Below are 20,475 nucleotides of genomic sequence, written 5' to 3' on the forward strand. Positions count from 1 at the left end.
TGGAATGCAGATTTTCTTGGAATAGTTTGCGGATTCCATATAAAGAGCCTCTAAGTGATAGAAACGCAGAATCCCCCTCAAGTGATACTATTTTGTTAATTAAAAACCTTTGGGAATTTATCCACCGATGTAGTGACAATTTTAACTCCATGGGCGCTTTCCAGAAACTGGCAGTAGTGGATGTTGCGGAGTGAAAATTGCAAACTGCCGTTGTAGTGACCAGTATGCTGTAGTGACCAGTACATTATGCCCAGCTCATGTTTCTGGAAACGTGCACCTGTAAATTATAACTACAAAAATGCTAAACATGTGGGCGTTAAATGGGGTTTAGGCACACTGGCGCTCAAAGGAAGTCGGCAATTGGATTTGGGAGTGGAGATTTTGTTGAGTTTTTTGGGGGCAGCAAGCAGCCATTTCGCTTTTCCAGAGCCTTTGTGCTACCAGTAACGTGGAAGCCCAATATATTTCCGTTAACAGATGACGGACTTGAGAGGGGACTTGCTTTTTTTTGTGGATTGAAGCTTTCATTGGAAACATTTTTAAAAACGTTTGGGATCACATTTATCTGGTGCTCTATGCTGAGCACTTACATCGGGGTTTCCATCTAAATCTCCAAGTGACATGACTGATGAAACCACCAAGGGATCTATTCACTATAATGAGTCAGCAGAGTTACTCTGGACTCCATCTGTCCTTTTCAGAAGTGCACAAAACTGTGGCCAACGGCACTTTTATGCAATCCTAAAAAGACAGACACCGCCAGATCACAGGTCCCATGACATCCAGAGTGCCACCATCTGTCTCATTATAGGGAATCTTCTGCCGGTGGGTCTGTCTGAATAACGTATTTCAGAGATTTACACAGAAACCCCGGTACAAGCACTCCGCGCAGAGAGCATGATAAATGTGCGCCGAGCCTTACTGCGATCTTTGGGAGGCAGAATGAAAAAAAAAACAATAGCATGTGAAGAATTGGTATTTATTTCTTTTTCACGCTGTTCCTTGTGCGGTATAAGTGATTAGGTGACTATTCTTTGGGTCGATGTATTTACAGCGAAACCAGATTTATATCGGGATTTTATGCTTCGTGGCTGTCATACAAAAGACGCTTTTTATTGTGAAAACTAGTTTTTACATCACCACATTTTTAGAGTTATAATTTTTCCATATTTCAGCCGACATGTTATGGCTTTTTTTTTGCGGGATGAGCTAACGTTTTTATTGGTATCATTTTCGGGCACATGAAAATTTTTTTAATCACTTTACATTTCAATTTTTGGGAGACAATCAACAAAATCAGCAATTCAGAAATTGCTTTATTGGGGGGAGTTTATACTGTTCCACGAATGGTAAAATTGGTAAGGCAGCTTTATTCTTCAGGTCAGTACGATTACAGCGATACCCAAATTATATCTTTTTTGGGTTTTGGCGCTTTTACAGAAAAACTTTTATAGAAAAATAGTTTTTTTTATTGCATCGCTTTGTTCTGACAGCTATGACTTTTTTTTTTTGCTAATGGAGCTGTATGTCAGCTAGTGATGAGCGAGTGTACTCCTTGCTCGGTTTTCCCCGAGCACGCTTGGGTGATCACCAAGTATTTATGACTGCTCCAAGATTTAGTATTCATCCGCAGCTGAATGATTTAAAGCTACTATTCAACTTGATTACATGTGGGGATTCTCTATCAACCAGTCAACTCCCACATGTACTCAGCAGGGATAATAGCTGTAAATCATTCACCTGGGGTGATGAAAACAGTCTCCGAGCAGTCAAATACTCTGGAGACCACCTGAGCGTGCTTGGGAAAACCGAGCAAGGAGTACACTCGCTCATCACTAATGTCAGTTTCATTTTATGGGACAAGATGACATAACTCTAAAAAAGGTACCATTTTTATTTACATTCTTTTTTATTGCATTCTTTTTGCACTTTTTGTTCAGCAGTATGATAAAGCATTTTTTGCCTCGTTTTTTTATTTATTATTTTAGCGGTTAACTAGTCGGACAGTTTTATAGAGCGGGTCGTTACGGAAGCAGCGAAGCCAAATGTGTACTTTATTTACATAAAAAAAGTATTTATTTGAAAACACAGGATTTTCTGGTTGCTTACCGTAAAATCTTTCTCAGAGCCTTCATTGGGGGACACAGGAACCATGGGTGTATGCTGCTGCCACTAGGAGGCTGACACTATGCACAAAAAAAGTAAGCTCCTCCTCTGCAGTGTACACCCCACCGACTGGCATTATGAACTTCAGTTAGTGAGAACGCAGTAGGAGAAAAACAGCAAGGTTGAAATAACCACAAACATGAGAACTGTACATATAAGAACAGTCATAGAACACAGAACAATAGAAACTGAATAATATGGGAGGGTGCTGTGTCCCCCAATGAAGGCTCCAAGAAACAGATTTTACGGTAAGGAACCAAAAAATCCTGTTTTGCCTCATTGGGGACACAGGAACCATGAGACGTCCCAAAGCAGTCCCTAGGGCGGGAAAAACAGACTTCCATCAGGTCAGAGGACTCACCACTGCCGCCTGCAAGATCCTTCTGCCTAGGCTGGCATCCACCGAAGAGTAGGTATGGACCTTGTAAAATTTGGCGAACATGTGGATGGAAGACCAGGTTGCTGCTTTGCAAACCTATAGGGCGGAAGCCCTGTGGTGCACCGCCCAGGAGGAGCAGACTGCCAGGGTAGAGTGAGCCTTAATCCCGGGTGGGGGAACTCTGTTCTTGACCCGGTAAGCCTCCAAAATTGCCGTTCAGATCCAGCAAGCAACAGTCACCTTGGAAGTAGGCAGGCCCCTACGCGTGCCATCAGGAATGACGAAAAGAGAATCCGTCTTCTGGAAAGTGGACGTTCTAGTCAGGTAGATCCTCACTGCCCTGACGAGGTCCAGCTTGTTCAACGATCGCTCCAGAGGATGAGTCGGAGCTGGACAAATGGAAGGTAGAACGATGTCCTCGTTGAGGTTAAAGGTGGAAACCACCTTAGGAAGGAAGGAAGGAAAGAAGGAAGGAAGGAAGGCGGAGGCCTCAGGACCACCTTGTCCTGGTGGGTAACCAGGAAAGGGCCGCCAACTCGGAAACGCGACGGATAGAGGTGATGGCCACAAGAAAAGCCACCTTCCAAGATAGAACGGACAGGGAGACCTCCCTGAGAGGGGGCACCTTGGGAATACCTTTTAACGGTGCAGGAGGATGTACGTGGAGGCGACACTCCATTCCCCCCTGTTGGTTTGGGGAGATCGGAACCCTGAAAGGATCTGTGGCCCCGGCAATCCATTAGAATAAAAATTAAAAAGAAAAAAAATTAAAAATAAATTGTGGTCTGAATAGCAGACCCATGTGCCTCCTACAGACACGAAGCAAGAACTGGTTTAGCTAGAGCTAGTGGGTGGGTGTATACTGCAGAGGAGGAGCTAACTTTTTTTGTATTCACTTAGTGTCAGCCTTCTAGCGACAGCAGCATTCACCCGTGGTCCTGTGTCCCCCAATTAGGCGAAGGAGAAAGAAGAATTTACTGGGTAGAAAAACAAAATAAGCAATTGTAAAAGTACACAGTGCTATATAATATGATGACTGCAATATATTAAGAGGATAAAAACTTTGATGGGAGTGCTTCTGTAATATGTAAATGAGAAATGCCAACAAAATTCTAATAACATCTTAAGTTATTCACTATTTAGTACATAAATGTCAAACTCTGGCCCGCTGGCAAAATCTGGGTGCTTATACTTGGTACTGTATGTGGGGCCCATTATGCTGCATGGAGGGCTATGTGGGGAGCATCATACACATTAAGGTGATGAATATGAGCTCCACCGCTATGGGAGTGGAGACACGTCCATATTCATCACCTTTATGAGCGGTACAACGTGACCGTTGAGCACAGGAAGAGCTGCAGGCAGGCGCTGGCTGCCGGAATGAGATGCAGTGCTAGCACCGAGAGTGCTTGGTAGGTGAGTATTATGAGTGCGCTGTATCCTGGCACCTGCTGCTCCCTTCGCCTGCTGGCGTTCTGGACCGTGACTAGTGTATGAGCCGATAGGGGCGATTTCAGCACTAAAAAAGGTGCTGGAAAAACTTGGCTTATACATGAGTATATACGGTATGCCTAATATGTTGAGTACAAAAAGATGAAAAACTGCCTATAAGAGGCCTAATTACTACAAAATTTCATAACTGCATTGATAATCCCTGGATAAAAATCATAGTAATTGCTGCATTTTACTTAAAATGTATTAAATGCAAAAACTTACATTTATTTTTTGTCTTCCAAATTCCTTTTCAACATTAATGCAGATTTCTTTCAGTTTTGCAATTTTTCTGGAAGCTGTCGGTATATATGGTCCAAAAGTATCAAGCTTAGGATGGTGTTTACACTAGAAAATGATGAAAGTAAAGAAAATGTAATAGCAATACACACTGATGTATACAGTATAAAATGAAGTTTAACATATAAAGCAAATAAAAAAAAGATATACACAACAGTTTAGTACCATGTTAGCCATTTTTTGTTTCAAAAGACTTATTTTTCCAAAAAAAAAATGTTTTTGTAACAATTACAAACTGTACATGTGGAATATCACTTCTATCGTTTAAGTTTATCTTCTCTCTATTTTACTATACTTAAGACGTATTTATTGTACTGGGAGAGAGGCAGGGGAAGGGCAAGGAGGGGGTTTAGAAGGGTAAAGGAATGGGTATGTCCAAATCTAGGATAAAAACAGGAGGAAATGCTGTATAGTCCATTTTCTCAAAAAACAAAAAAAAAACATAAAATTATCTGTTTAAACAGTTATAACTATACTATTACCTATTATTAATTATACCAACTTTATATCCACCAATAGTACACAATATATTTACTTCTAAATATGTTTCTAATAATTCTACATTTAATAAAACACATTCTTGTATTCCAAGCCTACATTTCTTTTTCCCTTTCCTTCTCTCTTGTGATTAGAGGGAACAAGGTGAATGGTGTTGTGAATTCTTTATTCCAGGGGGCCCAATTTGCAAAATCTATTGTTAATCTTATGGCGTGATTAAATTCATAGTCAGCAAGGGGTTAAAAGGAAAGATCCTCCAAAAATAGAAGACATCATAGAAAGAATAGCTACACAAAATGTGTATAAATTTAATCACACCATAAGATTTAACAATAGATTCTGCAAATTGGGCCCCCATTTTCATATTTTTAAAAACTTTTTTTTTTCTTTTTTTTACTTTTGCCATGCTCCAATAGCCTCCATAGGAGGCAAGAAGCTGGCACAACTCGATCGGTTCTGCTACATAGGAGCGATGCTCAGATCACTCCTATGTAGCCGAATTACAGGCTTGCTATGAGCGCTGACCACAGGGTGGCGCTCACAGCAAGCCTTCACCAACAACCATAGTGGTCTCACGGAGAACTCTGTTGCCATGCCGACACATCGCTGACCCCCGATCACGTGACGGGGGTCAGCAATGCGATCATTTCCGGCCCGATGGCCGGAAGCGGTAGTTAAATGCCACGGTCAGCGTTTGACAGCGGCATTTAACTAATTAATAGAGGCGGGTGGATTGCGATTCCACCCGTCGCTATTGCGGGTACATGTCAGGTGTTCAAAACATGTCAGCTGTTCTGCTTTGAAGTAGCTTTTTCCTTGGGAGCTCAGTCTTACTGCTGCTGCACGGACTGAGTGTAGGCCGCGCCCCCCACGATATTAGCCATTTTTAACATGCCTTACAGAAAAAAAAAAAATAGTATTGAAAATGTTTCTCTTATTGAGAGAAATAAAAAGACATGCAGACCTATTCGTCTATGGCTATAGATGGGGGAAAAAAAGCAAAAAAAAAAAAAAACATGGTACCTTTCAGTTATCTGATCGGGAACAATTTTACCTTGGATAATCTCTCATTGTAAACAGGCTGCTGATCACCCAATGAACAGAAAACACTCATCTCTTGGGTGAAATGGTCTTATGGCTTAAAAGATCATCGATCTCAACAGCACATGCCCATTGAATGATCAATTATTCTGCGCGCATATCATTAAGTTGTTTACCAGTGTGAAAATATTAAACGGGCCACCGATCAACAAATATGTACCGATCGGCAGTCATTTAGTGCTGCAGATCACATACTATAAACATCTATAATATAACGCTGGGAGCGTCACTCTGTCCGAAGCCTTTATAGACTGCGCAGGCGCGACGCTCCTAGCATTACATTATAGAGTCTCATGAGGAAAAAAATGGCGCCGGAAGGCGCGGACTGCCGGGAGCAGGGGGTCGGGAGCAGGGGGACACCGTGCACATACAGGTCCTTCTCAAAAAATTAGCATATAGTGTTAAATTTCATTATTTACCATAATGTAATGATTACAATTAAACTTTCATATATTATAGATTCATTATCCACCAACTGAAATTTGTCAGGTCTTTTATTGTTTTAATACTGATGATTTAGGCATACAACTCCTGATAACCCAAAAAACCTGTCTCAATAAATTAGCATATTTCACCCATCCAATCAAATAAAAGTGTTTTTTAATAACAAACAAAAAAACCAACAAATAATAATGTTCAGTTATGCACTCAATACTTGGTCGGGAATCCTTTGGCAGAAATGACTGCTTCAATGCGGCGTGGCATGGAGGCAATCAGCCTGTGACACTGCTGAGATGTTATGGAGGCCCAGGATGCTTCAATAGCGGCCTTAAGCTCATCCAGAGTGTTGGGTCTTGCGTCTCTCAACTTTCTCTTCACAATATCCCACAGATTCTCTATGGGGTTCAGGTCAGGAGAGTTGGCAGGCCAATTGAGCACAGTAATACCATGGTCAGTAAACCATTTACCAGTGGTTTTGGCACTGTGAGCAGGTGCCAGGTCGTGCTGAAAAATGAAATCTTCATCTCCATAAAGCATTTCAGCCGATGAAAGCATGAAGTGCTCCAAAATCTCCTGATAGCTAGCTGCATTGACCCTGCCCTTGATGAAACACAGTGGACCAACACCAGCAGCTGACATGGCACCCCACACCATCACTGACTGTGGGTACTTGACACTGGACTTCAGGCATTTTGGCATTTCCTTCTCCCCAGTCTTCCTCCAGACTCTGGCACCTTGATTTCCGAATGACATGCAAAATTTGCTTTCATCAGAAAAAAGTACTTGGGACCACTTAGCAACAGTCCAGTGCTGCTTCTCTGTAGCCCAGGTCAGGCGCCTCTGCCGCTGTTTATGGTTCAAAAGTGGCTTTACCTGGGGAATGCGGCACCTGTAGCCCATTTCCTGCACACGCCTGTGCACGGTGGCTCTGGATGTTTCCACACCAGACTCAGTCCACTGCTTCCTCAGGTTCCCCAAGGTCTGGAATCGGTCCTTCTCCACAATCTTCCTCAGGGTCCGGTCTCCTCTTCTCGTTGTACAGCGTTTTCTGCCACATTGTTTCCTTCCAACAGACTTACCATTGAGGTGCCTTGATACAGCACTCTGGGAACAGCCTATTTGTTGAGAAATTTCTTTCTGGGTCTTACCCTCTTGCTTGAGGGTGTCAATGATGGCCTTCTTGACATCTGTCAGGTCGCTAGTCTTACCCATGATGGGGGTTTTGAGTAATGAACCAGGCAGGGAGTTTATAAAAGCCTCAGGTATCTTTTGCATGTGTTTAGAGTTAATTAGTTGATTCAGAAGATTAGGGTAATAGGTCGTTTAGAGAACCTTTTCTTGATATGCTAATTTATTGAGACAGGTTTTTTGGGTTATCAGGAGTTGTATGCCAAAATCATCAGTATTAACCCCTTCATGACCCAGCCTATTTTGACCTTAAAGACCTTGCCGTTTTTTGCAATTCTGACCAGTGTCCCTTCATGAGGTAATAACTCAGGAACGCTTCAATGGATCCTAGCGGTTCTGAGATTGTTTTTTCGTGACATATTGGGCTTCATGTTAGTGGTAAATTTAGGTCAATAAATTCTGTGTTTATTTGTGATAAAAACGGAAATTTGGCGAAAATTTTGAAAATTTCGCAATTTTCACATTTTGAATTTTTATTCTGTTAAACCAGAGAGTTATGTGACACAAAATAGTTAATAAATAACATTTCCCACACGTCTACTTTACATCAGCACAATTTTGGAAACCAAATTTCTTTTTGCTAGGAAGTTATAAGGGTTAAAATTTGACCAGCGATTTCTCATTTTTACAACGAAATTTACAAAACCATTTTTTTTAGGGACCACCTCACATTTGAAGTCAGTTTGAGGGGTCTATATGGCTGAAAATACCCAAAAGTGACACCATTCTAAAAACTGCACCCCTCAAGGTGCACAAAACCACATTCAAGAAGTTTATTAACCCTTCAGGTGCTTCACAGCAGCAGAAGCAACATGGAAGGAAAAAATGAACATTTAACTTTTTGGTCACAAAAATGATTTTTCAGCAACAATTTTTTTATTTTCCCAATGGTAAAAGGAGAAACTGAACCACGTACGTTGTTGTCCAATTTGTCCTGAGTACGCTGATACCTCATATGTGGGGGTAAACCACTGTTTGGGCGCACGGCAGGGCTTGGAAGGGAAGGAGCGCCATTTGACTTTTTGAATGAAAAATTGGCTGCACTCTTTAGCGGACACCATGTCACATTTGGAGAGCCCCCGTGTGCCTAAAAATTGGAGCTCCCCCACAAGTGACCCCATTTTGGAAACTAGACGCCCCAAGGAACTTATCTAGATGCATAGTGAGCCCTTTAAACCCCCAGGTGCTTCACAAATTGATCCGTAAAAATGAAAAAGTACTTTTTTTTCACAAAAAAATTCTTTTAGCCTCAATTTTTTCATTTTCACATGGACAACAGGATAAAATGGATCCTAAAATTTGTTTGGCAATTTCTCCTGAGTACACCGATACTTCACATGTGGGGGTAAACCACTGTTTGGGCACATGGTAAGGCTCGGAAGGGAAGGAGCGCCATTTGACTTTTTGAATGAAAAATTATCTCCATCGTTAGCGGACACCATGTCGCATTTGGAGAGACCCTGTGTGCTTAAACATTGGAGCTCCCCCACAAGTGACCCCATTTTGGAAACTGGACCCCCCAAGGAACTTATCTAGATGCCTAGTGAGCACTTTAAACCCTCAGGTGCTTCACAAATTGATCCGTAAAAATGAAAAAGTACTTTTTTTTCACAAAAAATTTATTTTCGCCTCAATTTTTTCATTTTCACATGGGCAATAGGATAAAATGGATCCTAAAATTTGTTGAGCAATTTCTCCCGAGTACGCCGATACCTCATATGTGGGGGTAAACCACTGTTTGGGCACACGGCAGGGCTCGGAAGGGAAGGCGCGCCTTTTAACTTTTTGAATGGAAAATTAGCTCCAATTGTTAGCGGACACCATGTCGCATTTGGAGAGCCCCTGTGTGCCTATGCAATGGAGCTCCCCCACAAGTGACCCCATTTTGGAAACTAGACCCCCCAAGGAACTTATCTAGATGCATACTGAGCACTTTAAACCCCCAGGTGCTTCACAGAAGTTTATAATGCAGAGCCATGAAAATAAAAAATAATTTTTCTTTTCTCAAAAATGATTTTTTAGCCTGGAATTTCCTATTTTGCCAATGGTAATAGGAGAAATTGGACCACAAATGTTGTTGTCCAGTTTGTCCTGAGTATGCAGATACCCCATATGTGGGGGTAAACCACTGTTTGGGCGCACGGCAGGGCTCAGAAGGGAAGGCACGCCATTTGGCTTTTTAAATGGAAAATTATCTCCAATCATTAGCGGACACCATGTCGCGTTTGGAGAGCCCCTGTGTGCCTAAACATTGGAGATCCCCCACAAATTACCCCATTTTGGAAACTAGACCCCCAAAGGAACTAATCTAGATGTGTAGTGAGCACTTTGAACCCTCAAGTGCTTCACAGAAGTTTATAACGCAGAGCCATGAAAATAAAAAAAAAAAATTATTTTCTCAAAAATGAATTTTAGCCCGCAATTTTTTATTTTCCCAAGGGTAACAGGAGAAATTTGACCCCAAAAGTTGTTGTCCAGTTTCTCCTGAGTACGCTGATACCCCATATGTGGGGGTAAACCACTGTTTAGGCACATGCTGGGGCTCGGAAGTGAAGTAGTGACGTTTTGAAATGCAGACTTTGATGGAATGCTCTGTGGGCGTCACGTTGCGTTTGCAGAGCCCCTGATGTGGCTAAACAGTAGAAACCCCCCACAAGTGACCCCATTTTGGAAACGAGACCCCGAAAGGAACTTATCTAGATGTGAGGTGAGCACTTTGAACCCCCAAGTGCTTCACAGAAGTTCATAACACAGAGCAGTGAAAATAATAAATACGTTTTCTTTCCTCAAAAATAATTTTTTAGCCCAGAATTTTTTATTTTCCCAAGGGTTACAGGAGAAATTGGACCACAAAAGTTGTTGTCCAGTTTCTCCTGAGTACGCTGATGCCCCATGTGTGGGGGTAAACCACTGTTTGGGCACACGTGGGGGCTCAGAAGGGAAGTAGTGACTTTTGAAATGCAGACTTTGATGGAATGGTCTGCGGGCGTCACGTTGCGTTTGCAGAGCCCCTGGTGTGCCTAAACAGTAGAAACCCCCACAAGTGACCCCATTTTGGAAACTAGACCCCCCAAGGAACTTATCTAGATATGTGGTGAGCACTTTGAACCCCCAAGTGCTTCACAGACGTTTACAACGCAGAGCCGTGAAAATAAAAAATCATTTTTCTTTCCTCAAAAATGATGTTTTAGCAAGCAATTTTTTATTTTCTCAAGGGTAACAGGAGAAATTGGACCCCAGTAATTGTTGCGCAGTTTGTCCTGAGTATGCTGGTACCCCATATGTGGGGGTAAACCACTGTTTGGGCACACGTCGGGGTTCGGAAGTGAGGGAGCACCATTTGAATTTTTGAATACAAGATTGGCTGGAATCAATGGTGGCGCCATGTTGCGTTTGGAGACCCCTGAAGTGCCTAAACAGTGGAAACCCCTCAATTCTACCTCCAACACACCCCTAACCCTTATCCCAACTGTAGCCGTAACCCTAATCACAACCCTAACCCCAACACACCCCTAACCACAACCCTAACCCCAACACACCCCTAACCCTAACCACAACCCTAATTCCAACCCAACTCTAAGGCTATGTGCCAACGTTGCGGATTCGTACGAGATTTTTCAGCATCATTTTTGAAAAATCCGCGGGTAAAAGGCACTGCGTTTTACCTGTGGATTTACCGTGGATTTCCAGTGTTTTTTGTGCGGATTTCACCTGTGGATTCCTATTGAGGAACAGGTGTAAAACGCTGCGGAATCCGCACAAAGAATTGGCATGCTGCGGAAAATACAACGCAGCGTTCCCGCGCGGTATTTTCTGCACCATGGGCACAGCGGATTTGGTTTTCCATATGTTTACATGGTACTGTAAACCTGATGGAACACTGCTGCGGATCCGCAGCGGCCAATCCGCACCGTGTGCACATAGCCTAATTCTAAAGGTATGTGCACACGCTGCGGAAAACGCTGCGGATCCGCAGCAGTTTCCCATGAGTTTACAGTTCAATGTGAACCTATGGGAACCAAAAATCGCTGTACACATGCTGCGGAAAAACTGCACGGAAACGCAGCGGTTTACATTCCGCAGCATGTCACTTCTTTCTGCGGATTCCGCAGCGGTTTTACAACTGCTCCGATAGAAAATCGCAGTTGTAAAACCGCAGTGAAATGCGCAGAAAAACCGCGGTAAATCCACGATAAATCGGCAGCGGTTTAGCACTGTGGATTTTTCAAATCCGCTGCGGAAAAATCCGCATAGGACCAGAATACGTGTGCACATACCGAAACCCTAACCCTAGCCCTAGCCCTAACCCTACCCCTAACCCTAGCCCTAACCCTAGCCCTAACCCTACCCCTACCCCTACCCCTACCCCTAACCCTACCCCTAACCCTACTTCTTACCCCAACCTTAGTGAAAAAAAAAAAAATTCTTTATTTTTTTTATTGTCCCTATCTATGGGGGTGACAAAGGGGGGGGGGATCATTTACTATTTTTTTATTTTGATCACTGAGATATAACCTATCTCAGTGATCAAAATTCACTCTGGAACGAATCTGCCGGCCGGCAGATTCGGCGGGCGCACTGCACATGCGCCCGCCATTTTGGAAGATGGCGGCGCCCAGGAAAGAAGACGGACGGACCTCGGGCGGCCAGGTAAGTATAAGGGGGGGGAGATCAGGGCACGGGGGGGGCGTCGGAGCACGGGGGGGTGGATCGGATCATGGGGGGGGGGTGGATCGGAACACGGGAGGGAGGATTGGAGCACGGGGAAGGATTGGAGCACGGGGTGAGGGATCGCTGTGCGGGGGGGGGGTGGATCGGAGCACGGGGGGGTCGCTGTGTGCGGGGGGGATCGGAGTGCGGGGGGTTTGATTGGTGCACGGGGAAGCGGACAGGAGGACGGGGGAGCGGAGCACAGGACGGAGGGGAGCGGACCACAGATCGGGGGGCTGGGGGGGCGATCGGAGGGGTGGGGTGGGTGCACATAAGTGTTTCCAGCCATGGCCGATGATATTGCAGCATCGGCCATGGCTGGATTGTAATATTTCACCAGTTTTTTAGGTGAAATATTACAAATCGCTCTGATTGGCAGTTTCACTTTCAACAGCCAATCAGAGCGATCGTAGCCACGAGGGGGTGAAGCCACCCCCCCTGGGCTAAACTACCACTCCCCCTGTCCCTGCAGATCGGGTGAAATGGGAGTTAACCCTTTCACCCGGCCTGCAGGGACGCGATCTTTCCATGACGCATATGCTGCGTCATGGGTCGGAATGGCACCGACTTTCATGACGCAGCGTATGCGTCAAAGGTCGGGAAGGGGTTAAAACAATAAAAGACCTGACAAATTTCAGTTGGTGGATAATGAATCTATAATACATGAAAGTTTAATTGTAATCATTACATTATGGTAAATAACGAAATTTAACACTATATGCTAATTTTTTGAGAAGGACCTGTATTTGCACCCTGATTATGCTGTGGCACTTCATGCCACAGCAATTTGTTACTTCCGCTATTCCTTTCCGGCGCCATTTTCTTCGTCCTCCTTCTGCCGGAATCGGTGCCTGCGCAGTCCGCGCTTTCGGCCCCATTTTCTTGAAGACACACTGCAGTGTGACGTCATTCGTGATGGTGGTTTGGATGCTTATCAAGCCTCAACCACCCTCCTTTCTGTTGGTATACAATCTTTGGGTGCTAGACTTAGGGTGGAGACCTCAATGCATTGTGAAGTGCTTTCGTGTCTTCACATCAGCAGCTGCCATCTCTTCTTTTGGCCAGCATACTGTGCCAACAGGGTATCTGATAACTGGCAGGGCATATGTATTGATGGCGTGGATTTTATGCTTCCCATTGAGCTGGCTCTTCAGGACCTGTTTTACCCTTTGATGGTATTTGGATGTTGTAGTTTTCCTTGCCTTTTCATCATGGGTTACCGTACCCCTGTGGAATGCTGAGTTACTTGTTGCATATCTGTACATCTGCTATGTGCCCTGCTGTTAATTCCACATCCAGTCTGGACTACCTTGCCTCTCCATTAAGAATCGGCCACACTTCTCTAGTCCGAAGGACATCCCAATGTCTTCGATGTAGATCCTTGTCATTTGGGTCAGTAAATTGATGTCTTTCGTTTTTCACATATAGCTTGATGTCATCCATGTTGAGGTGGTGGCTGATGGTGCTTCGACTCTTCAATTTGTATCCATAGCCAGACTGTAATTATCTGACTTGGGGGGGTTCAAGCCTATGCAGAACAGCAATGGGGACAGTGCATCACCTTGGTATATGCCTAATTTGATGGTCACATGTGCTAGTTGTCTTGAGTAGACTTCCAATGTTCTCCATAGCCCATTGAATTTCTGAGGAAGGTTCTTAATCTCCTGTTGACATTGTAGAGAGTAAAGCATTCACAGATCCATGTGTGTGACATTGAGTCATAGGCATTCCTGTAGTCAATCCAGGCTGTGCTGAGATCGGTCTGTCTGGATCTTGGAGTCTTGAGTGACTGTACCATTACAAGGAGCTGGTGCTTAGAGCCTCCGGTGTTGGTCCCAATGCCTTTCTGAGCTGGATTCATGTGCTGGTTCATATGGTTTTGCAGCTTGGTGGCTATGATGCCTGACAGGAGTTTCCATGTTGTTAGAAGGCAGGTTATTGGGCGGTAGTTGGATGAAACTGTTCCTTTGTGGTGAGGATTCTTCATGATCAGCACTGTTCTTCCTTGTCTTAGCCAAGCTGGGTGGTGGCATGCTCCTAACAGTTGGTTCATCTTCTTTGCCACGCATTCATGTACCGCTGTTAATTTCTTTAGCCAGTAGGTGTTGATCATGTCTGGGTCAGGTGCTGTCCAGCTTTTCATGTTCTTGACCTGCTGTTGGAGGTCTGCTTTTATAACGGTGGCTGGTTCTTGCTCTAGGTGGTTGCTGTGTTTCATTCTCAGATCTTGCAGCCACATTGCACTGGTGTTGTGTGTTTTTTTCCTTCTTCCATATGTTCCCCCAGTATTGTTCAGTCTCTGCTATTGGTGGAGTCTCTACAACTGAACATGGACAAAACAGAATTCATCATCTTTCCCCCATCTCACTCTACCCCTCCACCAGACCTATCCATCAATGTCAATGGCTGCTCACTATCCCCAGTCCCACACGCCCGGTGCCTCGGGGTGATCCTCGACTCTGCCCTCTCTTTCAAGCCACATATCCAAGCCCTTGCCTCCTCCTGTCGTCTCAAACTCAAAAATATTTCCCGGATCCGTGCTTTCCTTGACCGCAACACTGCAAAAACGCTAGTGCATGCCCTTATCATCTCCCGCCTCGACTACTGCAACCTCCTACTCTCTGGACTCCCCTCTAGCACTCTGGCACCACTCCAATCCATCCTACACTCTGCTGCCCGACTAATCCACCTGTCCCCCCGCTATTCCCCAGCCTCTCCCCTGTGTCAAGCCCTTCACTGGCTTCCTATCGCCCAGAGACTCCAGTTCAAAACCCTCACACTGACATACAAAGCCATCCACAACCTGTCTCCTCCATACATCTGTGACATGGTCTCCCGGTACCTACCTACACGCGACCTCCGATCCTCCCAAGACCTCCTTCTCTACTCCCCTCTCATCTCTTCTTCCCATAACCGCATCCAAGACTTCTCCCGTGCTTCCCCCATACTCTGGAACTCTCTACCCCAACACATCAGACTTGCGCCTACCATAGAAACCTTCAAAAAGAACCTGAAGACTCATCTCGTCCGACAAGCCTACAGCCTGCAGTGATCCTCAACCTACTGAACAGCCGTACAGCCAGCTCTTCCCTCTCCTAGTGTATCCTCACCCACCCCCTGCAGACTGTGAGCCCTCGCGGGCAGGGTCCTCCCTCCTTATGTACTCGTGTGCCTTGTTATCTGCTCATGTTTAATGTATTTGTCTATATTTGCCCCGTATTCACATGTAAAGCGCCATGGAATAAATGGTGCTATAAAAATGTATAATAATAATAATAAAGTCTCTGCCCTTGTGCTGTTACTCTGTAGTTGGGAGTGCAAGTTGGATGGTTCCTCAGCTTCTCTAGTGTATCTCCCTAGTCTTGCAGTGAGTGTTGTGAGCCTTTGTTTAGCAGTCTCTAGGGCTTCAGTTTGGGTCAGGCCTTAGTACTTGTCCAGCTTGGTCTTATTCTTGATCTTTACACGCTTCGGTATTTCTGTTCGTTGTCTGACTTCTTTTTGTGTCACCTTGATCTTTGTCTCCAGTCTTCTTTTCCAAGAGGAGCACATACTTCTGTTCTTGCTGGTTGTATAGCCAAGCATTTCCATGATTGCTGAGGCGGTAGCAAAGATCAGTTTATTAGTGAGAGTCATAGTGGTGGTAGGTATTGATGCAAGTGCTCTATTGGCATCTTCTAGCATACCATCTGGTGGTGTTACTTTGAGCCTTGGCAGACGATCTCTGGTATTGATGGTATATAGTTTATCTAAGACCTTCTGTTTCAGATCAGCTGCAGTGCTCTCTAGTTGCAGGATTGAATCAGGACTTTCAGGGGGTTGCACATGTTGATCATGCAGGTCTTCATGTGAGGTGGATCTGCCGTGCAGTTGATCCATCTTAAGTTGTGAAAATAACTTTCTCTTTATGATATTGAAACGTTAGGCGACTAGTGGTTTCTCAGTCAGTGGACATGCAGGTCTTGTATCCATTCAGAGTTTCCTCATACGCTCCATATATCCTCTCTCATTTGGTCTGCTGTCGTAGAATTTCATCAGATCCAAGTTCTCTTGCATTGTGTATGTATTTGTTCCTGTAGCCCATTTATCATCAAATTGTCTTGGCTCCTTAACATCTGAGGCAGACCTTGTTAACCAGGGCGACGTCAAAGTCTGCATGACTCTTTGTTCGTGACACTCATGTTTATTAAGGTAGGCACTATAGTGTTAGTAGTCTTGCCCAACGACCACTACTGGTATATTATTTCCAATAGGGAAGAGCCAGGATTTGAACCCCAGTCTCCTACATTGGTGGTTGTGCACTTTAACTACATATTATAGCGTAGTGGTTAAAGTGCACAACCACCAAAGTGGGAGACTGGGGTTGAAATTCCAGCTCTGCCCTGTTGGAAATATACCAATAGTGGTCCTTGGGCAAATTACAACAAGAATTAAATTATACTCCACATTTAGCTTGATGTAAAGATAGCAAAGAGTACCGTACTTTACGCTCATTGAGGCAATTTTTTATCCGCGTTTTATAACAATGCACTCCTCAAGCAGAAGTTCACGATGTCCAGAATTGATAAATTCTGGTCATGCCTATCTCACCACACATATACCAGACCTAAGTAGACCCAAGACTTTGCACGATCCAGATGCCATAAACATTTGAGTTAATCAGGACATAGGGAGTGATGAGCAGATTTTTCAAAATTCAGTTCCGATTACGATAGGCGGCAAATATTGCATTTGCAATATTAGCCAAACATCATTGGAATCAAAGGAAGTTGAACTGAATGAATATGTTTGGAATCGATTGTCAAAACAAATTCGGCACGAAGAGGGTACTAATATGGCAAATTCAGATTAAGCGACCGGTTTTGAACATATTCGCTCAACTCTAGTGATGAGCTGTGCAACCGATCTTCCAAACTGCTTATATTAGAATGCAGATCATTGAAACATAAAGCAATCTGTTCTTTATGCAAACTGTAGGTCCATTACTGAAAAAATGATGCTTTTTTGCCCCCTTGTAGAAATGAGGCAGAAGTGCTTTGGATATTAAAACACTTCCAAGCTTCTGCATCCACTGGATCTATTGCATACTACCGTATCCATCTTCTGCTTGACTATACAGTCGTAAGCCATCCGTATAGCAGAAGGTTGCACTAGGCTTGGAATAGATGGAGAACACAGATTCTTTTAAAAAATAATTTAGAAAAATCCCCTGCTAAACAAAACATGCTTTACGGAAGGTAAAAGGTGTGAACAGTCCCTGTATCCTTTGGCTGGGGTCACTGGAGACTGTACATGGGGAAAGGTGGTAGGATTTAGTTGTGTTTTTTATTCTGATATACCGTATATACTCGAGTATAAGCCGACCCGAGTGTAAGCCGACCCCCCTAATTTTGCCACAAAAAACTGGGAAAACTTATTGACTCGAGTATAAGCCTAGGGTGGAAATGCAGCATTTACCGGTGAATTTCAAAAATAAAAATAGATCATTATTTCCCCATAGCTGTGCCATATAGTGCTCTGCACCGTTCATTATTTCCCCATAGCTGTGCCATATAGTGCTCTGCACCGTTCATTATTGCCCCATAGCTGTGCCATATAGTGCTCTGCACCGTTCCTATTTCCCCATAGCTGTTCCATATAGTGCTCTGCACCGTTCATTATTGCCCCATAGCTGTGCTATATAGTGCTCCGCATTTCCCCATAGCTGTGCCATATAGTGCTCTGCACCGTTCATATTTCCCCATAGCCGTGCCATATAGTGCTCTGCACCGTTCCTATTTCCCCATAGCTGTGCCATATAGTGCTCTGCACCGTTCATATTTCCCCATAGCTGTACCATATAGTGCTCTGCACCGTTCATATTTCCCCATAGATGCTCCACATAAAGCTGTGCCATTGCTGCTGCTGCTGCAATTAAAAAAAAAAAAAAAAAAAGCCATACTCACCTCTCTTGCTTGCAGCTCCCAGCGTCCGGTCCCGGCGTCTCTCCGCACTGACTGATCGCACTGACTGATCAGGCAGAGGGCGCCGCGCACACTATATGCGTCATCGCACCCTCTGACCTGCACAGTCAGAGCAGATAGACGCCGGGAAGATGGAGCGGCGCCCGGCGGCTGTAACGGGGATAAGTAAATATGACATACAGTGGGGCAAAAAAGTATTTAGTCAGTCAGCAATAGTGCAAGTTCCACCACTTAAAAAGATGAGAGGCGTCTGTAATTTACATCATAGGTAGACCTCAACTATGGGAGACAAACTGAGAAAAAAAAATCCAGAAAATCACATTTTCTGTTTTTTTAACATTTTATTTGCATATTATGGTGGAAAATAAGTATTTGGTCAGAAACAAAATTTCATCTCAATACTTTGTAATATATCCTTTGTTGGCAATGACAGAGGTCAAACGTTTTCTGTAAGTCTTCACAAGGTTGCCACACACTGTTGTTGGTATGTTGGCCCATTCCTCCATGCAGATCTCCTCTAGAACAGTGATGCTTTTGGCTTTTCGCTTGGCAACACGGACTTTCAACTCCCTCCAAAGGTTTTCTATAGGGTTGAGATCTGGAGACTGGCTAGGCCACTCCAGGACCTTGAAATGCTTCTTACGAAGCCACTCCTTCGTTGCCCTGGCGGTGTGCTTTGGATCATTGTCATGTTGAAAGACCCAGCCACGTTTCATCTTCAATGCCCTTGCTGATGGAAGGAGGTTTGCACTCAAAATCTCACGATACATGGCCCCATTCATTCTTTCATGTACCCGGATCAGTCGTCCTGGCCCCTTTGCAGAGAAACAGCCACAAAGCATGATGTTTCCACCACCATGCTTTACAGTAGGTATGGTGTTTGATGGATGCAACTCAGTATTCTTTTTCCTCCAAACACGACAAGTTGTGTTTCTACCAAACAGTTCCAGTTTGGTTTCATCAGACCATAGGACATTCTCCCAAAACTCCTCTGGATCATCCAAATGCTCTCTAGCAAACTTCAGACGGGCCCGGACATGTACTGGCTTAAGCAGTGGGACACGTCTGGCACTGCAGGATCTGAGTCCATGGTGGCGTAGTGTGTTACTTATGGTAGGCCTTGTTACATTGGTCCCAGCTCTCTGCAGTTCATTCACTAGGTCCCCCCGCGTGGTTCTGGGATTTTTGCTCACCGTTCTTGTGATCATTCTGACCCCACGGGGTGGGATTTTGCGTGGAGCCCCAGATCGAGGGAGATTATCAGTGGTCTTGTATGTCTTCCATTTTCTAATTATTGCTCCCACTGTTGATTTCTTCACTCCAAGCTGGTTGGCTATTGCAGATTCAGTCTTCCCAGCCTGGTGCAGGGCTACAATTTTGTTTCTGATGTCCTTTGACAGCTCTTTGGTCTTCACCATAGTGGAGTTTGGAGTCAGACTGTTTGAGGGTGTGCACAGGTGTTTTTTTATACTGATAACAAGTTTAAACAGGTGCCATTACTACAGGTAATGAGTGGAGGAAAGAGGAGACTCTTAAAGAAGAAGTTACAGGTCTGTGAGCCAGAAATCTTGATTGTTTGTTTCTGACCAAATACTTATTTTCCACCATAATATGCAAAAAAATGATAAAAAAAACAAACAATGTGATTTTCTGGATTTTTTTTTCTCAGTTTGTCTCTCATAGTTGAGGTCTACCTATGATGTAAATTACAGACGCCTCTCATCTTTTTAAGTGGTGGAACTTGCACTATTGCCGACTGACTAAATACTTTTTTGCCCCACTGTACTTACCTGGTACCGGCGTCCGGCTCCTTCTCCCGCACAGCTGGTCTTCGGTGCTGCAGCCTCTTCCTCTATCAGCGGTCACCGTTACCACTGATTAGAAAAATGAATAGGCGGCTCCACCCCTATGGGAGGTGGCGCCGCCTATTCATTTCTCTAATGAGCGGTCCCACATGACCGCTGAACAGTGGAAGAACTGCAGCACCGAAGACCGTGGGACAGGCGGGGAGCGCCAGGATCGCTGGAAGCAGGTAAGTATGCCTCAGCGCCCTCTCCCCCTCACCCGCCGACCCTGCCACCCACCTTGACTCGAGTATAAGCCGAGTGGGGCACTTTCAGCCCAAAAATTTGGGCTGAAAATCTCGGCTTATACTCGAGTATGTACGGTAATTTGCAGCTTCTTTCATCCTGCTTACAGACACAGGACCAGAAAAACAAAACACTTTATAGTGCTTGCTAT

The 20,475-nt window shown here is 44.4% G+C and overlaps 1 protein-coding gene across 1 annotated transcript in view; it reads right to left on the minus strand.

Annotated features, from left to right (window-relative positions):
* Positions 1 to 20,475, minus strand: part of LOC138642358 (uncharacterized) — a 223,479-nt gene that overhangs the window by 135,437 nt on the left and 67,567 nt on the right. The window contains exon 7 of the mRNA XM_069730472.1: positions 4,262 to 4,384. Coding sequence (XP_069586573.1) covers positions 4,262 to 4,384 — 123 coding nt within the window. The remainder of the gene's footprint in view (positions 1 to 4,261; positions 4,385 to 20,475) is intronic.

The sequence above is a fragment of the Ranitomeya imitator genome, chromosome 6 (assembly GCF_032444005.1).
Source record: "Ranitomeya imitator isolate aRanImi1 chromosome 6, aRanImi1.pri, whole genome shotgun sequence".
Lineage (NCBI taxonomy): Eukaryota > Metazoa > Chordata > Amphibia > Anura > Dendrobatidae > Ranitomeya > Ranitomeya imitator.